The sequence below is a fragment of the Pristis pectinata genome, chromosome 33 (assembly GCF_009764475.1).
Source record: "Pristis pectinata isolate sPriPec2 chromosome 33, sPriPec2.1.pri, whole genome shotgun sequence".
In the NCBI taxonomy this organism is placed as follows: Eukaryota; Metazoa; Chordata; class Chondrichthyes; order Rhinopristiformes; family Pristidae; genus Pristis; species Pristis pectinata.
The window spans coordinates 15,456,472-15,469,241 of NC_067437.1; the positions used below are offsets into that span (position 1 = coordinate 15,456,472).

Consider the following 12,770-nt stretch of genomic DNA (forward strand, 5'->3'; position numbering starts at 1 on the left):
AAGATTGGCCAAATAGAAGTCTTGAAAATTATGAAAAGCTTCATAAAGTCCCTATGGAGAAATTGCTTCCATATGTAGGGGAGCCAAGATTGTGGGCCACAGAGACTGACATTATTATATCTAATAAGGAATTCAGGAGAAACTTTTTTACTCAATTTTTAAAAATTCTCCGTATATTTTCATTAACGTTTCTCAGATTCTATCACTCACCACACATGGGGGCAATTTACAGAGGTCAATTAACCTACATCCAACACATCTTTGGGATGTAGGAGGAAACTGGAGCACCCAGAGGAAACCCATATGGTCACAGGAAGGAGGTGCAACTCCATGCAGACAGTACCAGAGGTCAGGATTGAACTCGGGTATCCGAGGGCTGTGAGGCAGCGGCTCTTCTAGCAGCGTCACTGTGCTGCCTTTTGCTAAGAACATGGAACTCTCTGCCACAAAGTATGAAGCATAAACACTGGATGTGGAAGCTGTAGAGAGGGTGCAGAGGAGATTACCAGGATGTTGCCTGGATTGGAGAGGATAGGTTGAGTGAGCTAGGGCTTTTCTCTTTGAAGAGGAGGAGGAGGATGAAAGGTGACTTGATAGAGGTGTACAAGATGATGAGGCATAGATCGAGTGGACAATCAGAGACTTTTTCCCAGGGCGACAATGGCTAACACAAGGGGACATAATTTTAGGTGACTGGAGGAAGATACAAGAGGGATGTCAGGGGTAAGTTTTTTAAAAAAAAAACACAAGAGAGTGGTGGGTGCGTGGAACGCACTGCCAGCAGAGGTTGTGGGGGCAGATACATTAGGGACATTTAAGAGACTCTTAGATAGATACATGCATGATAGAGAAATGGGTGACTATGTGGGAGGGAAGGGTTAGATAGATCTCAGAGCAGGATAAAATGTCGGCACAACATTGTGGGCCTGTGCTGTAATGTTCTATATTCTATGTTCTATCAGGCAATTGCCCAAATGTACGGTTTTCTGTTCTTGAATTTGGGATTCACTTCCTACACTGACAATCAATGTGGATTCAAAGGCCAATCTAATTTTGAATTGCACTAAAACATAATATTCTAAAATACAATGAAAACAAACTCATACCTGAAAATCCTCCTTGGTTCTGGTAAGTGAGTACAGGCTGCTGAATAATCCGAGTCTGTGTCGGTGAAGAGGTGAAATTTGATGTTATCATGAATGTTTGCTGCTGTGGTTGTGTGTGTACTGGTGGGCGAGGGTGAAGAACAGGAGTGGTCCTTTGGGCTGCAGGTGAAGGAGTCTGTGGGATTGCTGGTGGTGAGGAGGGATGAACTTGTTGCACCAGCTGCTGTTGTTGAACCTGTTGCTGTAGTGGTGCTTGTTGCTGCCCTCCCTGTTGTGGTATAGCAACTGGAGGTTGATCAAGCTTTTCACATCCCGTCAGACCATTGCTGAAATGCTCATCAAACAGGTCGGGAAAGTCGCCCACTTGGCCATTGACAAACTGTAGCATTTCTATAAAATAATAATTAAATTAGTATCAAGGAGGGAAAAAAAAATACATCTTCCTGTGAGCCTGTTCTTTTCATAGGAACTGTCATAACATTGCATTAAATAGAATATATTAATGCTAGAAACCAAGATCAGTAACCATATGTTAGAGTACAATTGAGTTTTGTATTAATAAAGTGTCCAGTTCATGTAACGATGAGAATTTGAACTGGCAAAACAAGAATCCATTATAAAACCACCACATTAAGAACTATTATACCAGTCTTTCAGGACTTCTCCAGTTTGAAGAGCAATGTAATCATTAACCCTGGAACAATACTAATAACACATCTGTGTACTGCATTGTGCTTCTTTTTGCTTGACATGGTGAGATATTCTCATATTCCTTAATAAAAAAAATGTTTTATCATCCAAGATTTAATTGTATAAATTAGATCCCTTCACAAGGAAACTTGGTTGGCATGGACGAGTTGGGCTGAAGGGCCTGTTTCTGTGCTGTATAACTCTATGAGCAGTTCCCATCACTGTTAATTATATATCCATCTTCTGTTAATAAACTCTGAAGCTGAGAATTGGTGGCCATTCAGTTATGGTGTAATAGCTGTAATCTACTGTATATGTAACAAACTTTATAGATGCCCAATTGCAGAGTTCTGTTTCCGTGAACCAGGAGGCACAGAAATAATTTTTAGTTGCAAAAGCATGCTGACTTGTTCTTCAAACCCATATGGATGGGGTCTTAATTCCACGTTCAATTATTCTAAAGCTCTCTTGACCAACATCGCATCTTCCACCCTGCACATTAATCTCATCCAAAATTTTGCTACCCATCTTGTATCTCACATTTCCCATTAGATCTACACTCACTGAGTCCAGGACCATCAGCGCCACAAAGCTAAAATACTCCGAGACTCTTTAACAAAACTGATACAGAGCCAAGGGGAATGTTGTGATGGATAACTGAAAGCATGATCAAGGAGTTAGATTTAAAATAGATCCTGAAGGAATACAGGGAGGTCAAAAGAGGCACAGCAACTAACATTGGGACAAAGGGGTGTGGGAGAAGAGTGCACAGTGAGATGTTCTCATGGTCAGGACATTCATGGCCACATCCCTCTGTTCTAGGAGGGATGCCACCTCCTCCATTCCTCCAATTACTGGTGTTCCAATTCTTGCAACCCAACCCTACCCCACCTCCTGCAATCTTGTTGTCCAACCATTAGTGGCTGTGCCTCTTGTTCTCACTATACTCTTTCAAGATCGATTTTTAGTCTACTTTTTTGATCATGCTTCCAATCACCCATCATAGCATCCATTGGCTCTGTATAAATTTTTCTTGTGTGTCAAAATATTTGCATAATTTAAAAGGTTTTTATGAATGCAAGTTGTTTTATTGTATCCATTCTGAATTGTTTAATATTAGCTGAAGCAGCTAGGAGCAAAACATACATTGTGAAATTTTCACAAAGTGTTAAAATTAAAATAGGAAACTGCAACTTGTGGCACTTTTGCAACAAGGTTCTACAAATTTATACGGTGGCTTTAAAAGTTATAGATAAATTTTAAAAATTAAAGAAATAGAGAAATAGTTTCTTCAATTCAACAAGGAAAAACTGCAGACTGAAGTACTGAAAAAAAAATTTAATAACATTCTTGACCACTTCAGGACATCCCAAACCACTTTATGGCAAATGAAGTATCTTACAAATGCAGCAACTATTGCAACCTAGGGAAATGTGACAGGCAATTTAGAAATAGCAACAAAATAAACCAGATTTAATTTGTGTTTTTTTAAATAAACTTGTCTGAAGACTAAATATCGAGGACGTCAAAGAGAACTTTTCTTGTTTTTAGTGGAATGATGGCACAATTTGAATAGGGAGATAAGACGCCCTTAGAACATTCCATTCAGAAGTTAGTATCTTCAACCTCACAACACTTATTCACCCTGGACTGCAGTGTCACCCAAATTATGTACTGAAGTCTGTGGAATTGTTTTTGAAACCACAATCTTCTGCCTTTTACCTGAATGCCAACACAGAGTAAAGGTTGACAGCATGGAACATCCTGCATTATTCTTGAAGAAACACAAATGCTTATAAATTTCAGCTTCAAAACCTGAAAGGTATTGACATATGTTCACTTATGTCAATGCCTCTGGGCACATTGTCAGTAGGATCTGACGGGAAAGTGCTTTAAATCAGGAAATAAGAGGTGCATTTAGCAGGTGGAATATAGTGAGGATGATGTAAAGAGGCTTCAATGTCCTGGGGGGGGGGGTGGAAATGTGAGGTCATCCACTCTGGTGCGCAAAACAGAAAAGCTTTTTTTTAAAATGGAGACTAGGAAATATTGATGTTCAAAGGTATTGAAGTGTCCTTGTGCACATATCACCATGTTATAGAGCACAGAAACGGGCCCTTCAGTCCACCATGTCCAAGCCAAACTTTTTGTCCATCTACACCAATCGTATTTGCACTCTTTGTGATTGTATCCGATTCCATCACCTCCTCTAACAGTGAGTTCCAGATATCAACCACTCTCTGTGTAATCTCTCCCAATAATTAAAGTCCCCCAATCCAGACATGAAAGTACAGTAAGCAATGAGAAGGTAAAGGATATGTTAGGCTTCATGATGACAATTTCACTACAGAAATAAAGATGTTTTACTGCAATAGTACAAGGCCTTGGTGAGAATGCACCTGAAGTACTGTGTAAAGTTTTGGTCTCCTAAAAAAAAGTACTTGCTCATTTGAGGGAGTGCAAGGAAGATATGCCAGACTGGTTCCTCTCCTCAGTTTACTGTGCGAGGCGACATTAAATAGACTAGGCTGTATTCCCTCGTCTTTAGAATAATGAGAGGCTACTTCATCGAAACTTATAAAATTCTTACAATGTTCAACAGGATGGCTACAGGGAGGACGTCTTCCCCAGCTGAAGAGTCTAGAACCAGGGGTAACAGTTTCAGAACATGGGGTAGGCCATTCAGGACCAAAAGGTGGATGATGAAGGAATTCTTGACCTTAGAGAGCTGAGGATCAGTCATGGTTCATCCAAAATACAGATAGATAGATTTCAAGATATTAAGGAAATCAAGAGATATGGGGATAGTACAGGCAAATGGTGCTGGGTTGCAGAATCAGCCATGATCATGGCAGAACAAGCTCATGGGGCTATAATTCTTTTGTTCTTATGAAATGAGAGGGTAATGCAGGTATGAATTGCTAAACAACTGCACATCAGCCAGCACAGAAAAAAGTTTTCTTATTACACACTTCAGGTTCCACATCCTTCTAATGCAAAGGATTCCAGAGACACTAAAAAGTAAGGGCATGGATTCAGTACTTAACCTTATCCAGAATTGGTTGGGGTTACAACACATATCACAGTAATACACTAAAACTAGTTAGGCATGGTAGTGTTGCAGTCAGCGTAACACTATTACAGCGCCAGCGACTCGAGTTCAATTCCGGCCACTGTCTGTAAGGAGTTTGTACGTTCTCCCCGTGTCTGCGTGGGTTTCCTCCGGTTTCGTCCCACATTCCAAAGACGTACAGGTTAGGAAGTTATGGGCATGCTATATTGGCGTCAGAAGTGTGGCAACACATGTGGGCTGCACTCAGAACACCCTGCGCAAAAGATGCATTTCACTGTGTGTTTCGATGTACGTGACTAATAAAGATATCTTATCTACAGACAAGAAACTAAACTGTATTAATCCTTAATAAATTCATACAATTTTTTGTATCAACTAAATTATGCTACTCAATACAAAACAAGTTTTTGATATAACATTAATCTCATCACGTTTCTCCCCCCACAGTAAGCTGTAAAGTGCTTTGGAACATTGTGAAGGATGAGGAAGTTACCCATGCCCAGGACTGGTTGAAGTGCTTCATGCATATATAACTCATCTTATTTTACATAGTTTTAAGTTCAGGTCAATGATTTTTCACCAAAAGTGATACATGATAATTGACCTGAAACACGAATTCCAATTATTTTCCCAAGGATGTTGCCTGACTTTGAGTAGTCCCATCATTACCTGTTTTATTTCTGATTTCCAGCATCTGCAGCATTTTATTTGTAGCATCTTACACATTTGTGTCCTGACTTCCCCCCCCCTCCCCCCCCAGTGTTATTCAATTGTTCACACATTAAAAAGTAGGTATAGTATTCTTAAGTTTAGCTATCATGAAATCCTAATAAATACTGTTGATATTCATTATTCTTATTCATCCTAATGCAGTTAGGTACCCAGGTTCAATAACAATTAACATCTGAGATGCAAAATACTGCGGATATCAATAGGATCAGAATAAAATCAACACCAATGCATGAAGGGGAAGTCATATTTAACAAACTTATTGGAATGTTTTGATGATGTAACTGGTAGAATAGGTAAGGGTGCACCAGTGGATGTGGTGTGTTTGGATTTTCTGCATAATTTGATAAGGTTCACATGAGAGGTTTGTGTGCAAAATTAAAGCACACAGGACTAGAGGTACTATTCTGCCACAGACTGAAAAATGGTTGACAGATAGGAAACAAAATAAATAGGATATTCTTAAGAGTAGAGGCCGTGACTAGTGGGGTACAACAGGGAGCGATGTTTGGGCCCAGCTATTCACACCCTGCATCAATAATTTGGGTGATGAAAATGAATGGAATATTTCCAAGATTGCTAACAACACAACAGGGATGGATTGCAAGTTGTGACAAGGACACAAAGACTTCAAGGCATATTAGAGAATTTGAGCAAGTGGCAAATACATTGCAGGTGCAGTATAATATGAATAAATGATGACAGATTGGATGCCTCTGTATCCAGAATATCATCCTTTGCCGCTTCCTCCAGCTCCAACAGAATCCCAACACCAGCCACATCTTCCCCTCTCCCCACCTCTCTGCTTTCTGTGACTCTCTGGCCTGCTCATCCTTTCCCACCCACACTCCCAGTGCCCTGGCACTTTCCACTACAACTGCACCTATCAGCCTGTCTCACCACTCCCTCTCACTTCCATATACCGGCCGTCTTCCCTCTACACTCTCAGTCCTGATGCAAGATCTCGACCCAAAATGTTGACCACCCCTTTGCCTCCACAGATGCTGCTTGATCTACTGAGTTCTTCCAGTAGATTGTTTATCCTTGTACACAGATCACCTAACGGTAACATGCAGATACAGCAAGCAATTAAGAAGAAATGGTATATTGGCCTCCACTGCAAGAGGATGTTTAACCTGGCTGGAAGACAACCATACAAGACAGAATAAATTACTTCATCCAAAGGATATGTGGGCTCAGTTGCTGTGTATATACAAGACAAAGTTCAATAAATCTTGGATTAGGAATGCAAAACTTTTATTGTCAAGGAAATCAGTAGATGCAGATGGTACAGGAAAACAGCACTGAGCAAAAACATCAGCCATGGTCTTATTGAATGGCAGACCAAGTGTGAATGGTCGATTACCAGCATTTATTTGTGTTCTTAGATGAGCTCAATGTGCTGTAGCTTACAATTTTGATTACCAGGAGTTGGAAAATGAAACAAGCCTCTGACACACATTACTGACCAGTATGGGGCACAATGGGTCAAAGGCCATGTTCTATTTTAAATTTATTTGATTATAGGCACAGATTAAAGGCACAGATGCGATAATTGCACAATAATTTGAGAGTGAAAGCACATAAAATTCTGAAGGAAGGCAATTTGAAGTATTTTGCACCAAGAAACACGGATCAATAAAATGAGATCCGCTAGCGTATTTTACATTCTAAATTGCAAAGTTGATAGATATTATACATCTAATCATCACACTGAACTTATCTCTTATTAACTCTTAACAGTAAGGAAAGTAAATCCCCTGTAACTGTAAACTCCTCCTTCCCCCAACCACACACACACATATTGTAATATATTTTGTTGGGTGACATTCAATAGCCAAGAGGTTGGGAATGCCCGACAAAATACCAACTCACCGTCTATATCCCCAAAATTGAGTCCCTCACTGAACTCAGTCAGTGAGGGGTCCATATTCTCAAGCGACATGTCCTCGTTCTCCATTGCTTTGACAGTACAGAGATGGAAACACTTTTCTGGGGACGTAATAATGGGAATGGTAACTCTCCCACCCGCTTTTTAATCAAACACTTTGACGTATCTGCCACTTTCAGGCACCATTGTTGTTATCCTCTGTGCCGACGCCGCTTCCTCACTGACAGAACCGCCATCTTGATGCCGGATGACGTTACGCCACCAGACCCCGCCCCCTCGCCCGCGCGTCTGATGCTCGAACGGTGGCTCGAGCGGCGACCGTTCGTCGTTGCCCGGAACACGAGACAGCGGCCAGCCAATGGGTCGGCGCTCCGGCTGGTGGGGTGATGCGACGTCACGATCAGTCGTCATGGTGACGGGCCACTCGCCGGCCGCCTTCGGTGAGGGGCTTCACTATCTTCTGAGGCGCGTTTGAAGTAGGATTGAGCTAAAGTAGTTCATTTTTAGCAAAGAATGATGTGGTGGCATCATTGCCCTTTAATTCCCAGAAACTTACTCATGACGATACAGATCTCAGCCCACGGGGTCCACTATACAGCACATAACAGGCCCTTCGGCCCATCTCGTCAATGCATGACCAAATTGCCAGCTTGAGCTAGTCCCATTTGCCTGCGTTTGGCTCAAATCCCTCTAAACCTTTCCATTAGAGCAATCCCTCAAGTCTCATCCACTCCCCCCTCCATTACTTCCCTGTTACCCATTCCCCCCCCTCTGATATCCATTACCACTTTCTTGTCATCAGCCTCTACCAGGGGCAAATTACAGCGGCCAATTGACCACCCAACCTGCATGTCCTTAGGATGAAATTAGAGCATCCGGGGGGGAAACCCACACAGTCACAGGGAGAACGTGCAAACTCCACACAGACAGCACCCGAGGTCAGGTTAGAACCCAGCTCCCCGGTGCCGTGAGGCAATGGTTCTACTAGTTATGGCACTGTGTTGTCCAAAGTTAGTGTCAGCAATAATGCCATAAAAAACCCACTCTACTTCACTAACTAATTACAGCAATCACAAATGGGATTTAAAAAGAGAGACGTGAGAGTACAGATGCTAGAATCTGGAGTAAATAGGATTAACATAGGTTAAGTGTAAATGGGGGGGGGGGTGGGGGGTCGACGGTCAGCATGGACTCGTAGTGCCTATTCCCATGTTATATATGAGTATGAGCACAGAAGAAGACCATTCTCCCAAGTCCCATTCCTCTCCCCACCACCTCTAACCTCCCTCTCACGTACCACCAACTTCCCTTTGGTTCTATAACCACTAAGGGGTTATCAAATCAACTAGCACAGCTCTGGAGTGTGGAAGGAAACCAGAATGTCCTGCAAAAATCCACACACCTACCAAGAGAATGTGCAAACGACACAGACTGCACATGTGATCAGAATTGAAGCTGCGTCACTGTGACAGCTACTCCACCTTTACTGAACTGCTACTTTTCTGGACGCTCAGGAGATATACCTTGAGAGAATTTTTTAAAAAAATCACGGCCAGAACTTGCTTGTGTGTCAATGAAGTGCTTTTTGGTCAATGTTCAAACTGCTACCCGTTTAGAGATTACAAGAGACTGCCACTGAAACACAGATCGTCATGGCATAGAAATAGGAGAACAGTAGAATTGCTACAAGATAGGAAGTGATTCAGCCCTTTGTGTTTCTGCCTGCTACTTGTAATGAAATTGCTCCATTTAACCTACCAACCTGCATATCTTTGGGATGTGGATAGACACTGGAGCACCCGGGGAAAATCCACAGAGTGACAGGGAGAATGTGCATACTCCACACAGACAGCACTAGAGATCAGGATCAAACGTGGGTCGCTGGAGCTGTGAGACAACGCCTCAACTAACTTTGCCATTGTGCCACCCTGTGTAGCTAAAACTCATTATCCCCGAGCTCTTTCTGCCACTTAATTGAATCAGGATTGATATGCATCCACCTGCCCTCGAACTGTAGCCATTAACCCCTTATAGCCTTAGCATTTTACGTGTACATGCCTATGTCGAACAGAGATTCTGATTTCTATTATCCTTCATGTGAAGGTGTACTTCCAGGCATCATTTCCAATCCATAAGCCTGACTCTAATTTTCTGCTCCCATATTTGCTTTCAGGGGAAATAGCTTTCATCTAGCCTATCACATCCTTTAATAAACACTTCAATTAAATCACCTCTGAATCAATTGCATTTAAGGGAATGCATCCTGTCCTCATTATTTGAACCCCATAATTATTAATATATGCTTGATGACAGATGCTACTCCACTATTAATTTTGCACAAACAGTATCTAGTCCTTAACCTCCCTATTATTTTCATAAAGTTGCTGGATTTACTGGTAAATGTAAACCGTCTGACGTTGACAGTCTGCTTTTCTCCACGGACGCTGCTTGGCCTGCTGAGTTCCTCCAGCATCTTGTGTTTTTCATCTAGATTCCAGCATCTGCAGTTCTTTGTTTCTCTAAACTATTTTCTTGCTTCCTCTTATCCTGAACAGGAATAACTTATTGTTTAGTTGTGTTCTTTCAACTAGTCGATTTATTAGAATTTTATAAAATGTCAAACAAAATATTACTTTTCCATTGCCTCTCAATTATTTTCACTCTAGGCTTCCATTTTCTACCTATTTTATTATTATACTTATTTCATATTTTTTCATCCTATTTATATGTTCATGCTTACTTCTCAGGCTTTGTATCATTGCTTAAGGACGTATGTAAAGAGCACAGGAAATGGTCTTCATTAACAGAACACAGTACGAGATGCCTTAACTCTGGCAAGTTCTTGACCATTAGATTTTATTTCATCTTTGAACACATTTATTTATCAGTTGTAAATATACTGGAAATGGCAAGGAGGGAGGTTTGGAGAGGCATTGAGAGATGAGATGTTGTAATCTTGAAACCAAGTTAGTGACCATAAAATGATCTGTACAGATGCTAAATGAAGTTAATACAGTACATGTAGGGAAAGGGACATAAAGGTAAATATGTGTAGCAATGAGTGAAGGGAAAATCGGGGGGAAATACACATGCAACAAACATCTTACTCAGTATAAGTCAAATAGAAACTTAGAAATGTTAAACTTCAGTTAAGATTAAAAAGTTACACCATGAATGAAAAATAAGTCAGAGAAAGGAAGACATTTATATAGCTTGTCATCAATATTGTAAAACACCTAGAGCCAAGTCATTTTATTTTGACATATCACTGTTAAATTCAAGCCCTGACTATAATGTATCAGTTTTAACCAATAACAGCCCCGAAGGTTTTCTTGGAAAATTTGTTTCTCATTAATCAAGTAAAGTCCATGTCATTGATAAATGTCAACTATGTGGAGTTTATACTTAGATTCATTTTGCTTTAAGAATCCTATATGTGGCATTTAAAATATACATTGATCAATTCTATTTGTTTGTGGGGTGCATAGAGATACACAGCATGGAAAAAGGCCCTTCAGCCCACCTACTCCATGCCAACCATCAAGCAACCATTTACACTAGTCCCATTTTATTCTTCCCATAATCCCATTAACTCTTACACTCCCCCCCCCCCCAAGATTTTACTCCTTCACCCCGGGGGCAATTTACAATTGCCAAATAACCTAGCAAACTGCACATCATATAGCACAGAAACAGGCCCTTTGGCTCACTATGTCCGTGCCACCTGTTGTACCTATCTACACTAATCCCATTTACCAACATAACATCTGTAGCTTTCTTTGTCTTGGCGATTCAAGTACTTTCTAGATGTTTCTAAAATGTGAGAGTATCTGCCTTCACCACTTCCTCAGGCAGTACATTCCAGGCTGCAACCACCCCGTGAGAAAGACTCCACCTCAGTTCCCCTCTAAACCGCCAACCTCTCATCTTAAACCTATGTCCTCTTGTCCTAGATACTTCCACTATGAAAAGAAGATTTTTACTACCTACCCTATCTATCCCCTCATAATTTTATACACTCCCATCAAGTCACCCCACAGCTTCCTCTCCAGGGAAAACAAACCCAGCCTATCCAGTCTCCTTGTAACTGAAATGCTCCAATCCAGACAACATCCTGGTGAATATCCTCTGCACCTTCTCCAGTGCAATCACATGCAGGCAGGGTAGTGTAGCGGTTAGCATAATGCTATTACAACACCAGCTACCTGGGTTCATTTCCGCTGCTGTCTGTAAGGGGTTTGTACATTCTCTCCGTGTCTGCGTGGATTTCCTCTGCATGCTCTGGTTTCCTCCCGCATTCCAAAGGCGTACAGGTTAGGAGCTGTGGGCATCTATGTTAGTGCCGGAAGAGTGGCGACACCTGTGGGCTGCCCCCAGCACATTCTCAGTAACACAAAAAGATACATTTCACTGTGGGTTTCTATGTACATGTGACTAATAAATATCCAATATCTTATCCTTCCTATAGTGTGGTGACCAGAACTGTACACAATACTCCAGGTGTAACCTAACCAGTGTTTTATAAAGTTGTCACATGATGTCCCATCTCTTATACTCTATGCCATAGCTAATGAAGGCAAGCATCCCATATGCCTTATTCACCTGTGCTGTGCCTTTCAGGGATCTATGGACTTGTCCCCAAGGTCCCTCTGCTCATCAATACTCCCTAGGAGCCTAACATTTACTGTTTACATCCTACCCTTGTTTTCCTTCGCAAACCGCATCACCTTGCATTTGTCAGTATTAAATGTGTCACTGGGATATGGGAGAAAACCTGAGCACTCAGGATCACAGGAGAATTTGTAAATCCCATATAGATAGCACCTGCACCACTGGCACTGTGAGGAAGCAACACTACTAACAACACCACTCTGAGGCCGTGCACTGGGTAAGTGGGTTGAGAGTTGTGACCTGGTAAACATCAGTAACTTTTGATAAGGTAATGTGACTTAGAATTCAATTTAACTGCACTTTAAAATCAAAAGTTGAAACATCTCTTTATAAGTTTTTTAATAACCAAAATTACCCAATGAATGTGAGTGGAAACCTAAATTTTCCCGAACTGAATCACAAATAAAACCGAACAATTTGTCCTAAAAATAAATTATGCATCACTGAATTTTGCATAAAACTTTCAAAACAACCATGTGATCATCAGATGATCTGATTTAGTGATACTGATACTCTCTAGTCTGCTGACATCACTGAAGTGTTCTTCCTGATATGATCTCAAAAATCTTCAACCCTTCCCCCTTTCTAAAATATAATTACACTATGAAAA

The 12,770-nt window shown here is 41.2% G+C and overlaps 1 protein-coding gene across 1 annotated transcript in view; it reads right to left on the reverse strand.

Annotated features, from left to right (window-relative positions):
- The window catches only part of srebf2 (sterol regulatory element binding transcription factor 2), a 46,998-nt gene extending 39,187 nt beyond the window's left edge, over positions 1-7,811 (reverse strand). The window contains 2 exon segments of the mRNA XM_052043246.1: positions 1,107-1,496; positions 7,474-7,811. Coding sequence (XP_051899206.1) covers positions 1,107-1,496; positions 7,474-7,558 — 475 coding nt within the window. The 5' untranslated portion in view covers positions 7,559-7,811.
- Between the last annotated feature and the right edge of the window lie 4,959 nt (positions 7,812-12,770).